This window comes from Oryctolagus cuniculus, chromosome 19, assembly GCF_051225735.1.
Source record: "Oryctolagus cuniculus isolate XC-2025 breed Fujian yellow rabbit chromosome 19, ASM5122573v1, whole genome shotgun sequence".
NCBI classification, from domain to species: domain Eukaryota; kingdom Metazoa; phylum Chordata; class Mammalia; order Lagomorpha; family Leporidae; genus Oryctolagus; species Oryctolagus cuniculus.
The window spans coordinates 42,651,233-42,662,902 of NC_142885.1; the positions used below are offsets into that span (position 1 = coordinate 42,651,233).

The window sequence follows — 11,670 nt, forward strand, 5'->3', positions numbered from 1 at the left end:
GCGTGCCGGCGCCGCTAGGCGGAGGATTAGCCTAGTGAGCCGCGGCGCCGGCTCCCCCTAGTTTTTTTTGTAATATACATTAACACCCACTGTATGTATAGATTTCTCTTTGAGAATAGGCCTTGGGGAGCTTCCGGAGGCAGAGGTACGTTTTGAAGGTGTTGTTTCTCAACAACATTCAGAAAAATGACAGGTTTGGAAGAGGCCAGCCAAGCATTCTTGCATACCTGGGACTGGTCGTGAACTACTACTCACCTGTCACTGAGCCTCTGGGAAGGGTTCCTCGTGGCCAGGCCAACACCTGTCCCAAATGCAGTCACTCCCTGCCAGGATCTTCCTCCTGGCCCAGTGTTCTCAGGGGGTGACCCCTTGCCTGTAGCTAGTATGGCTTATGCTTCCTGCTGAGCCAGGCATGCCCCTGCTCCGAGGCCGCTCCCTGCTCTGGCTGGTGCTTCAGCCAACTGGCCTCCAGAGTGAGAATTCTACGGGGGTTCTTCCCCTGGGGGGTCCAGAGCTTCCAGAACTAGCCAGAGTTCTGGTCCTGCGGGTGGTGGGCACTGCCCCAAGGGGTGGACACAGGTGACAAACACCATGACTCTCAAGAGGGAAGCTTTCAATGTTTTCTTGGGTTCTTCCGAGGCTCAGAAGACTGGGAGAGCTAGGGCTGGGGTCCATGCACCCTGGTGCTTGTGGGACATTGTGCAGTGAGGCAGGTGGAGGCCCAGGGCCGAAGCTAACGTCCCAATTAACAAAGCCCAGCCCGCGTTCACCTTTCCCCTGGGCTTCTTTGTTCCCGGACCTGGGCTGGGCTAAGACTCCACTTCCCGCGCCAGCTTTCGAGGGCGCAGCCTTTGGGGGCCGGGCCCGGGGGCGCGCGGAGGGCCTTAGCCTGGCCCTTGTAGCCTGCGCGGCCATTTTGAGTCAGGGCACGGAGACAAAGCGCCCCCATACACTCCCGTCTGGCGTAGACGTGGGCCGGGCTGTATAGGAGCAAAGTACGGGAGGCCGCGTTTCCGCCATTTTTGTTGAGGGCAGTTTCTTTCTAGTCGTGGTCATGTACGCGCAGCCACCGGCTCGTGGTTTTCGGCCACTCTAGCAGGCCCTCGAGAGGCCGATTCCTGTTCCTTCGCGGTCCTAATGCCCGTCGTCCCGCTCTAAGGCCCCTGGGCTCTGGAGGCGTTCTCGAGCCGCGGAGGCTCCGCACGAACAGGCCCGGCCAGGGGAGGCGGCTGGCCGGTGGCCGGGGCTTGCAGTTTCCATGGCGCCACCTCTGGCCCCGCTCCCCGTCCGGGAGCCAAACGGGGCCGGGCCCCAGTGCAGGAAGCCCGCGGCTGTGAGCTTCGCGGACGTGGCCGTGTACTTCTCCCCGGAGGAGTGGGGGTGTCTGCGGCCGGCGCAGCGGGCCCTGTACCGGGAAGTGATGCGGGAGACCTACGGCCTCCTGGGCGCGCTCGGTGAGAGCCCTACCCGCCTCGCCCCTTCCTCGGGGACCCCGTCGCCCTCCCCGCTGCCCCGTTACTGGGGGTTCTACACGTGGGCGGGGGACGCCCTAGGTCCGGGCAGTCGGACCCGGAGCATGGGGTTTGCGTTGGTTTCCCCCTCTCCAGGAGGCGGAGGCACCAAGCCAGCGCTCATCTGCTGGGTGGAGCGAGACGCCGAGCTGTGGGGTCCGGATGCCCAGGATCCAGCGGCGGCAGCGGCCCGGGGGTATGGGACAGGAGCAGACACAGGTGAGGTATCTGCTATTCAGGCTCTTGGAGGCTTCTTGGTACCCCTCTCCGTCTGCCAGCCCCCTCACCTGCTTCGCAGTTTCTTCCTTGAATTGCTTTCCCAGCTTCAGACCCTGATGCCTGGTCCCTGAGAGGGGCAGTGACAGCGACTCCGGCCGTGTTGAGGGCTGGGCTGCCGCCTCTGAGCTCCTCACAGAGAGTTGGTGGCAAACCTGCTGATGGCACCCTCCCATCCCCCGCTCTGCCACCAACCCCTGTGTAGTCTATAGTTCGCTTTCTCTGGGCTTCCATTGTTTTCTTCCTTCGGTTCAACTTGTCAACCTTGGCGAAGTGCCCAGCGCCAGTGAACTTGACAATGCCGGGGTCCCATTTGCCTGGAGCATCTTTAGTCCCTTGTCATCCAGCTCCTTGTCGTCTCTCCCGCTGCCTTCTCCCCCCACCCCCCAAACCCCCCACCCCACTGCCAGGGTCCCAGCCCGGAGACAGAACTCAGCCGTTCCCTCCCCTCCGCCTTATGTCACTATCCCAGGGCAGCCGCGGGTGTTTGAACCAGAGCCTGAGCTCTCCCCTCGTCTCCCGCAGATTCCAGACACCAGGAAGAGGGAGGACGAGGGCAAAGGACTGAAGCCCTGGAGAAGACCCTTGCTGCGGATCCCCCGCCTACCGGGCCGAAGGCTGCCCGAGCGCCCTCTGCTAGGCTTCCTTGTGGCTCGGAGCAGCGGTCCAAGCCGCCACGCCGGGGCCGCCCTCCGCTCGGTGCCCACCCCCCTGTCCCCCGAGCGGACCAGCGCCACGGCTGCTACCTGTGCGGGAAGAGTTTTGCGTGGCGCTCCACGCTGGTGGAGCACCTGTACACGCACACGGGGGAGAAGCCGTTCCGCTGCCCCGACTGCGGCAAGGGCTTCGGCCAGGCGTCCTCCTTGAGCAAGCACCGGGCCATCCACCGCGGCGAGCGGCCCCACCGCTGCCCGGACTGCGGCCGGGCCTTCACCCAGCGCTCGGCTCTCACCACGCACCTGCGGGTGCACACGGGCGAGAAGCCCTACCGCTGCGCTGACTGCGGCCGCTGCTTCAGCCAGAGCTCCGCCCTCTACCAGCACCAGCGCGTGCACAGCGGCGAGACCCCCTTCCCCTGCGCCCACTGCGGCCGCGCCTTCGCGCACGCCTCGGACCTGCGGCGCCACGTCCGCACCCACACCGGCGAGAAGCCCTACCCGTGCCCGGACTGCGGGCGCTGTTTCCGGCAGAGCTCCGAAATGGCAGCCCACAGGCGGACCCACAGTGGCGAGCGCCCTTACCCCTGTCCTCAGTGCGGCAGGTGCTTCGGTCAGAAGTCAGCTATGGCCAAGCACCAGTGGGTCCATCGGCCGGGAGCTGGGGCCCCCAGGGGCCAGGGTGCCCGTGGGCTGTCTGTGTCCCTGGCTTCTGGCTCTGGGGACTTGGATCCTCCTGTGGGCTTCCAGCACTACCCAGAGATATTCCAGGAGTGTGGGTGATGGCCTTCAGAATAACAAGGCAGACAGAGATGATCTAGACCTTGACCGGGGTCCCGGGTGGGCTCAAGGGCCTGACCAGCTGCAGGGGGCGGGGCCTCTAGGGAGCTCCCAGAGGCTGAGGCTGTCCTTGGCCCTGGGCAGCTCCAACAGCTTCAACTTCACCTTGCTCCCCGCTGTTGCAGACTCTAGAAGCCCACCCTGTTGCTGAGGCAGGGGTGAGGTAAGACCCCCCAAGCCCACTCTGCCCCCTGGGGAGAAAAGCTGTCAGAAGCGTTAGGAGCATCGAGGTGAAGGAGAACCCCCTTTACCTGTCGTCTTTGTACTGCGCAGGTGACGAATGGATGGCCGCGCACCGACCCTGGCCCATGGCCGCCTCGTTTATTTATTTATTATTTATTTATTTATTTTGGCCCAGGCAGTAGTTTAAACTTCAGGAAGGAGTGGTTGAGATTCCGAGTTGGGTATTTCATACAAGAACTGAGGTTTCTGGCTTCTCTGGAGAAACCCAAAGGTTGGCAACTCGACCTCTGCTCCCACGGAACCACGGCTCCCCCTAACCCCTCATCAGTTGGGGGGGTGCTGGAACCAGAGCCAGAGGTCCCCACTCACCAGGGCCCCTCCTGAGCAACATCTGGCCTTGTATTTTCCACCTCTCTGTCTGACCTGCTGGGTGTCTGTAGTCGCAGGAGCTGGCTGAGCACCGGGATAGCATTCGTGGGTGTGGGCAAGGCTGCCCACGAGAAGTAAAAGCAGGCTGTGTGCCTCAGATCTGTGCCTCGGTGCGTTTTCTGGTGTGCGTCCTGTGCAGCAGCTCATGTCACCCTCAGGCCTGCCTAGGAAAGGAAACCCTCTCAGGATTGAATCCCGCACCAAGTGGGATGTGTGCCAGGCTCGGGGACGCCACCCCCCCCATCCTCCTTGGGCCTGCCTGGGAACCCTGGTGCCCCTCAGCCATCCTGGACACAGCCAAAAAAGCCTGATGACCTGTTGAAGTTGAAGGCGATGGTAGCTTTTCTGGCTTTTTTGTCTTTTTTTTTTTTTTTTTTTTTTTTAGCTGGGGACACCCAGACTAGGAAAGGCAGGCCGTCCAATGTCACACAGTGAGACTCCAGGGTGCATTGTCGCGACTGCTGTCTGCCAGCATCTCCACCAGGGCTCTGGAGGCAGCGTCTGTCTGCACCCTTGAACACTCGGGGTGAACCTCACTGGGACGGCCCAGCCTGGTGGGATCGGACGACGCAGCCACATAACAGACCCGGGCAAGGGAGAACCCCACCTGCAAGGGAAGGCAAAGCTGGCAGCTCCACTCTTTTTTTTTTTTTTTAAGATGTATTTATTTATTTGAAAGAGTTACACAGAGAGAGAAGGAGATGCAGAGAGAGAGAGAGAGAGAGGTCTTTCATCTTCTGGTTCACTCCCCAAATGGCTGCAATGGCCGGAGCTGTGCCGATCTGAAGCCAGGAGCCAGCAGCTTCTTCCTGGTCTTCCACGTGGGTGCAGGGGCCCAAGGACTTGGGCCATCTTCTACTGCTTTCCCAGGCATAGCAGAGAGCTGGATCAAAAGTGGAGCAGCCGGGACTTGAAAGGGCACCCATATGGGATGCTGGCACTGCAGGTGGCGGCTTTACCCGCCATGCCATAGCGCTGGCCCCCAGCTCTACTCTTGAGTAGCCACTATCATGGTGGGGGTGCCCAGACCAGGAGGAGCATTTGAGGTTAGATTTGGAGCCCGGCGGGGCATGCATTTGTGTTCCCAATCCCTCTCCTGTCATGCTGTGACTCCATTATCCATCCACCTTCATCCCCTCATGGGCACAGTGCAGCCTTGTCCAGCTGCTGGTAGCAGCCGGGTGTGGGCAGAGACTGTCCTGCCTCTGGGCCGCTGTCCCTCAACAGTAGCAGGGGCTTAGGTCCTCGGCTGCCCGGTGCATTCCTCCTGTTCATCCGTCTTGGCCCTGTGTCCCGCCTGTCTTAGGAAGGGTTATCAGCTTAGAGAAACTTCTACAGAAAAAGGGAGTGTGGGAACCCTGAATCCACACAGGGCCGAGACATCTCCACCCCCCACCCCTCACTCTTCCCAAGGATCAGAAAAAACAAAACACAGAGGTGGCGCGCTCCCGGAGAGCCTCGCTGTTCCCTTAACTGTCCCAGCTATGAATCAGGCCTCAGAAAACGTTCTGTGCCTCTGCGTTCCCACAGCTGCCCTGGCTATAAATCAGGCAGGTCTGTGCCTCTCTGTTCCCATGGCTGCCTCAAGAAACTCCCCGTGTCAAAAGCGTCCTGTCTCACGGGAGCTTGACACAAGTATGAAACCCCAGCCCTACACATAAGCCTCAAGTTCCTCTCCCTCTGAGGCTGCTCCCGGCAGTTCTTTGCCTTAATAAACTTTTCCTTGCTCAGCGTGGTGGTCTTGGCTGTCGTTCTCGGTCACGGTTAAAAAACCTAACGGGGAGAAAACCTGCATTCCAACCCAGTCTTCACATCTGACCACCCTACGGCCTCTCACCCTGAGCTTTGTCTAGGAAGGACCAGCTCCTGTGGCCACCTTATCGCCAGGGAAAATAGGGTGAGAAGAGACGACTTGGCGGCACCTTTGTACCAGCTCTTAATTCCCAGTCTACAGTGCCAGCCCCTCCCATGACCCTCAGTGCTGCCCCGGGAAGCCTGGCTTGCAACGAGAGTTCTCAGCTCAGACTCAAAGCCAGGGCTGGACCTTGCCCTGGGCTCGCCTATTAAAGGTGCCCTAATGACTACTTAGTGATCTCACTGAGCGCTTTGAAGTTCCCAAGATTTGCTTGGGGCCTGGAAGCAGATCCAACTGCTCAGCTTCCTGCCCTAATGACCCAGCTGTCCACCACTTCACTTTTTGGTGTCACGAAAGCCCCAGTCGCACTCCATCTTCAGGGCCTCCTTTCTTGGTAAGGGATACACACACCCAAGGTAGGACTCCCATCTTCTCTCTGCTGCCACAGAAGCCAGGAAGAAGGGTTGGCTTTTACTGGTGCATTGGTCGAATGAGATGTCAAGGCCATGGTCACATGGGACATCCCTAGCTTGTCCAAGCCAATTAAAATAAGAGTGGGAATGGGGGCAGCACTGTGGTGTAGTGGGTAAAGCTGCTGCCTCCAGTGCCGGCATCCCATATGGGTACCAGTTTGAGCCCCGGCTGCTCCACTTCCGATCCAGCTCCCTGCTAATGCGCCTGGGAAAGCAGCAGAAGATGACCCAACTCCTTGGGCCCCTGCACCCACATGGGAGACCCAGAAGCAGCTCCTGGCTTCAGATTGGCTCAAGCTCCTGCTGTTGCGGCCACTTGGGGAGTGAACCAGTGGATAGAAGACCTCTCTCTCTGTAACTCTTTCAAATAAATAAAATAAATCCTTTTTTTTTTAATTAAGGGTGGGAATTGACTTTGCTCCCAAGACTCTTAGGATTCTTTGGAATGTTTATGTATGTGTGTCTTTTTAGGAATAGAACACACAAAGATGTTTATGACCCAAAGAAGTTAAAACATGCGCTATGGCAGCATTTTCAAACTAAGGCCTCCGTGCCATGGACTCACATAGGGTATCTTTTAGCAATATAGCTATGGGGCTTATGCTTGGGACACACACATCCCATGATGGAGCGCCGGCTCAAGTCCTGGCTTCTCCACTTCCAACTCGGCTTCCTGCTAATGTGCCTAGGAAGGCAGCAGCAGGTGACCCAAGTACCTGGATTCCTGCCTCCTACATGGAGACCCAGATGGAGGTCAGAACCCCAGCCCTGGCTGTTGTGGCCTTTTGGAGAGTGAACTGGATGGAAGTTTCTCTCTTTCTCACCCTTTCAAATAAGAAAATAAATAAATCCTAAAAAAAAAAAAAAGAAAGAAAAAGAAAAAAAAAACCCCACACAGCTGGGGCCAGTGTTGTGATAAAGTGGGTAAAGCTGCTGCCTGCGAAGCCAGTATCCCTTATGGGCATTGATTCGGGTCCCGGCTGCTCCACTTCTGATCCAGCTCCCTGCTCATGCTCCTGGGAAAGCAGCAGATGGCCCAAGTGCTTGAACCCCTGCACCCGCGTGGGAGACTCAGAAGAAACTCCTAGCTGCTGGCTTCGGATTGGCCTAGCTCAGGCTGTAGCGGCCAACTGGGGGAGCGGCGGGGCGGTGGAAAAGAAAGGGGTCTCTACTCCGCGGGCGCGACCGTGCGCCGTGCACCTGGGGGGAGCGGATGCCCGTCCTTAGACCCCTGGGCCAGGTAATGGCGAGCAAGTGGGGGCGGGAAAAGTTTTGAAAGCACTGGCCAGGCTCGCGGGGAGACTCCGGCACCTCCCTCCCACTCACTCCCGCAGGCGGGCAGTGGAGGCGGCCCCGGCCTGAGTGCCTCCAGCCAATCAGAAAGGCGCCTCGCTTCCCTGGCGACCATTAACGCCTAGCAGTCGCGGAGCGGAGGGAGGCGGGGCGGCAGGAGCATGGGCCCTGCCAGCCAATCGCTGAGCTTCCCGAGACGTAGGGGCGGTGCCATTGGGCGCCAGAGGCGGGGCTGTCTCCTTGGCAACGATCCTAGCCCTCCCGGAGTGGGGGGAAGGGTGGACTGGGAAGCGCACAGACGGGAGGGGGCCGGAGGAGCAGGGGGTGGGCGCGCTCGGGTGCGGGACTGGAGTTCCGTCTGGGGGTCCCAGGCTCAAAGCATCGATCAGGCCAAGGGGGAGTCCGTCCCGGTTCCTCAGGCGCGGCCGGAGCTGACCTGGAGGCCTGGGAGGGGAGGGGAGAGAGACACCGCCCCCGCTGGCGCCGGGAAGCGTCGCTCCTTCTCGCTGACCTTGGTCTCGCTTGTCGCCTCGCCCTTGGCCACACGCTCTGACGGACACAGGGCCCGGGAGATCGGCAGACAGGCCCCGGACACGCGGAGACCTAGGACTTAGCGCACAAACTGCCCCGGCCCTGCCCGCCGGCTCCGGGGCGCCGGGTCTCCCCCACCCCGACGCAGGGGCCATCCAGCCCAGGGTTAATGCCAACGAGTTCCCACCTCCAGCCGCTCCTAGAGAGGCCGCGGCGCTAGCCAGCGGGGGAAACTGGCCGCGGACGGACACTTCCTGTGCAAGCGGAGGGGGGTCGGACAGCCGCAGCCCAGCCCGGGGCTTGGGGGGGCCGGACGGCGGGGTCTCGGGCGGGGAGCGGGGTGCGGGGCGGCGGGCCGAGTCTGGAAGCCCCTCGTCTCCGAGGCCGTGACGCGTGGGGGGCGAGGGGGCCGTGGGGCGAGCGGAGACCTTGGGAGGGGGGCGGGGCCGCGGGGAGGGGAGGGGCCCGGCGGGCCCGAGAGGCCCAGGGTCAAGACGTCCGGCCTCGGGGGCCGGGGCTGGGCAGCCGGGTCCCCTGGGCGGCGCTGAGAGGGCGAGTGGCGAGGGCTCGGGGCGCAGGGCACTCAGGCCGGGTCGCAGGATCGTCCGCCGTCGCCGCTACCGCTGCACTGGGAGCTGGCGGGGATGGAGCGGGAGGCGTCGCCGTGGGGCCTCGAGCCCCGGGATGTGCACTGTCCTGACGAAATGGGGAGCCCCGAAAGGTCCCTCAAAGGTGAGGGAGGGACTGCCCCTCCGAGGAGCGTACCTGGGCGCGGGAGAAGGGGCTGCAGTGGGAGGGAGAGAGGGTCGGGTGGGGGTGGGGGGCTTGGAGACCTGGGACTTTGCAGAGGCTGGGGGTGGGGGTGCTGGGGCCTGAGTGTCCTGGGCTTGCCCAGCGTGGGTGGGGGAATTTCAGCACCTGCCAACTGGCCAGCAGGCCTGCGTGGGGAGGGGGGTAGAGGCTGGTGTCAAATAATGGACCAAATGACCTTCCAGGTCCCACACGGTCTGGGTTTTCTGTAATTCTCTGATCCTGCAGGCAACGTGAGTGAGAATGAGGAAGAAGACGTTTCTCAGCAAGAAGGCACTGGGGACTATGAAGTTGAAGAGATACCTTTTGGGCTTGAGCCCCAAAGCCCAGAGTTTGAATCCCAGAGCCCCAGGTTTGAACCCGAAAGCCCCGGGTTCGAGTCCCGCAGCCCTGGGTTTGTGCCTCCAAGTCCTGAGTTTGCTCCTAGAAGCCCTGAGTCTGATTCTCAGAGCCCTGAGTTCGAATCCCAGAGCCCTAGATATGATCCCAAAAGCCCTGGCTATGAACCCCGGAGCCCTGGGTATGAGCCCAAGAGCCCCGGGTATGAACCTCGGAGCCCCGGATTGGAAGCTGAAAGTTCCAGATTCCAAGAGGGTGCAGAGGTGCTTCTAAACCCCGAGGAAAAGGATTCCTTGGGCCTCCCCTTAGGAGTTCACCCCCTGGACTCTTTCACTCAGGGGTTTGGGGAACAGCCCGCCGAGGGCGTGCCCCTAGGGCCACCTTTTGAGATGCCCACGGGGGCCCTGCTGACGGCACCCCAGTTTGAGATGCTGCAGAATCCCCTGGGGCGCCGGCGGGGTGGCCGGTCCAGGGGTGGGCAGGGCCCTCGGCCTAACATCTGTGGCATTTGCGGGAAAAGCTTTGGGCGGGGCTCCACCCTGATCCAGCACCAGCGCATCCACACCGGGGAGAAGCCCTATAAGTGCGAGGTGTGCAGCAAGGCCTTCTCCCAGAGCTCCGACCTCATCAAACACCAGCGCACGCACACGGGCGAGCGGCCCTACAAGTGTCCCCGCTGCGGCAAGGCCTTTGCCGACAGCTCCTACCTGCTGCGCCACCAGCGCACCCACTCCGGCCAGAAACCCTACAAGTGCCCACACTGCGGCAAGGCCTTTGGCGACAGCTCCTACCTCCTTCGGCACCAGCGCACGCACAGCCACGAGCGGCCCTACAGCTGCCCGGAGTGTGGCAAGTGCTACAGCCAGAACTCGTCCTTGCGCAGTCACCAGAGGGTGCACACGGGCCAGCGGCCCTTCAGCTGTGGCATCTGCGGCAAAAGCTTCTCGCAGCGCTCGGCCCTCATCCCGCACGCCCGCAGCCACGCCCGCGAGAAGCCCTTCAAGTGCCCCGAGTGCGGCAAGCGCTTTGGCCAGAGCTCCGTGCTGGCCATCCACGCCCGCACCCACCTGCCAGGCCGCACCTACAGCTGCCCCGACTGCGGCAAGACCTTCAACCGCTCGTCCACCCTGATCCAGCACCAGCGCTCCCACACGGGCGAGCGGCCCTACAGGTGCGCCGTGTGCGGCAAGGGCTTCTGCCGCTCGTCCACGCTGCTGCAGCACCACCGCGTGCACAGCGGCGAGCGGCCCTACAAGTGTGATGACTGCGGCAAGGCCTTCTCCCAGAGCTCCGACCTCATCCGCCACCAGCGCACCCATGCGGCCGGCCGCCGCTGACGGCGCCATCAGGGCTGGGGCTGGGGGTGGGGGAAGGCGGTGGGCGGCGGTGGGCGGCGGTGGGTGGGGAGCTGGAGAATCCGTGAGAGAGGAGAATTGAAGCTGGAGGGGTTGAGGGTTCTAGAAGAAGAGGCGGCCGGGGTGCAGGGAGTTGTCCGTGCCCTGGGAATTGGCGGGAGATGGGCTAAGGAAGAGAGAGGGGTTGGAGGGAGGCCGAGCAGGCAGCGGGCGGCTCTGGGAGAGAGGTCAGCAGAGAGCATGCTCCTTGATGCGGGCCTGGCGTGGCTGAGCGCTGGCTGGGGTGGGGTGGGGGCGGGCGGGGGAGGGGCCTTCTTTAGAGTGGGGTAGCTTAGATTGGTAGCTGCTGAGACCCTCGTTGAGTCGGGAAGGGGCCAAAGGGTAGGTGGGGTGCGGAGTGGGGCCTTTGGGTGGGGGTGGGGGGGCGCCCGGGGCCTCGAGTGCAAGCCCCCAGCCTCCCTTGTCTTCCTCAGGCTTTGGAGCCCCTGAATTCGAGTTCAATAAAAACCCTTTTCTGTGCTGAAAGAGACTTGTCCTTAAAATGCGTGTGTGGGCAGTGCCCTGGGCAGCGGGAGGCGCTCATCCGGCCTGTGAGCAGCCGTTGAAGCCCCAGGCCTTGCTGGTACACTCTCGGCTCCATCAAGGCTCTGCTTCGTGTCCCGGGCTTTGAGTGCTGCACACATAGAGGGCGCCAGTGTGCGGGTGTGAGAAAGGCCTCCGTGTCACGGCCATCCCTCCTCCCGAACAGAGCCGCTCTGTCCTGGGCCTTAGAACGCCTGGGTTCTCAGAGCACACGCTGCATTTTCCATCTCTCTCGCTCCTGGAACCAGCTGCGTGGGCCGCCGAGCTGGAACCTCTGGCCATCATCGCTTGCAGCCAGCACAGCTGCAGCTGACGCCTGCCATTGTCCTGTCCTAGGGACTCGGGTGTGAGCACTGGGCGCTGCTCCAGTGCCTCTGCCAACACACTGGGCCCGATCTGCCACAGCTCTGCTCCCTTTCTAGGACCCCTGGCTGAGGACAGGCCACAGCTTGGGGAGTCGCTGCTGGGCACGTCTGGGGCTAGTGCCTGCTGAGGACACAGCGGTGCCCTGGGAAGCCATGAGGGGACTTCAAAAAG

The 11,670-nt window shown here is 61.9% G+C and overlaps 2 protein-coding genes across 2 annotated transcripts; both read left to right on the forward strand.

Moving 5' to 3' along the window:
* The first annotated feature begins 1,027 nt into the window (after nt 1–1,027).
* Nucleotides 1,028–3,992, forward strand: LOC100344269 (zinc finger protein 764). The gene is made up of 3 exons (XM_070064763.2): nt 1,028–1,454; nt 1,608–1,730; nt 2,313–3,992. The coding sequence occupies exons 1-3, from the start codon at nt 1,259–1,261 to the stop codon at nt 3,224–3,226; spliced, it is 1,233 nt and encodes a 410-aa protein (XP_069920864.2). The 5' UTR covers nt 1,028–1,258; the 3' UTR covers nt 3,227–3,992.
* A 3,806-nt stretch (nt 3,993–7,798) lies between these two features.
* ZNF768 (zinc finger protein 768) lies at nt 7,799–11,076 on the forward strand. The gene is made up of 2 exons (XM_008248738.5): nt 7,799–8,779; nt 9,086–11,076. The coding sequence occupies exons 1-2, from the start codon at nt 8,692–8,694 to the stop codon at nt 10,531–10,533; spliced, it is 1,536 nt and encodes a 511-aa protein (XP_008246960.4). The 5' UTR covers nt 7,799–8,691; the 3' UTR covers nt 10,534–11,076.
* The last annotated feature ends 594 nt before the right edge of the window (nt 11,077–11,670 follow it).

What these genes read in the sequence shown, in the direction of transcription:
- LOC100344269 (XM_070064763.2), top strand. Translation starts at nt 1,259, where the DNA reads ATGGCGCCACCTCTGGCCCCGCTCCCCGTCCGGGAGCCAAACGGGGCC. An exon ending in CGGCCTCCTGGGCGCGCTCG is followed by an intron (nt 1,455 to 1,607) that starts GTGAGAGCCCTA and finishes CCCCCTCTCCAG; the next exon opens with GAGGCGGAGGCACCAAGCCA. An exon ending in TGGGACAGGAGCAGACACAG is followed by an intron (nt 1,731 to 2,312) that starts GTGAGGTATCTG and finishes CGTCTCCCGCAG; the next exon opens with ATTCCAGACACCAGGAAGAG.
- ZNF768 (XM_008248738.5), top strand. Translation starts at nt 8,692, where the DNA reads ATGGAGCGGGAGGCGTCGCCGTGGGGCCTCGAGCCCCGGGATGTGCAC. An exon ending in CCCCGAAAGGTCCCTCAAAG is followed by an intron (nt 8,780 to 9,085) that starts GTGAGGGAGGGA and finishes CTGATCCTGCAG; the next exon opens with GCAACGTGAGTGAGAATGAG.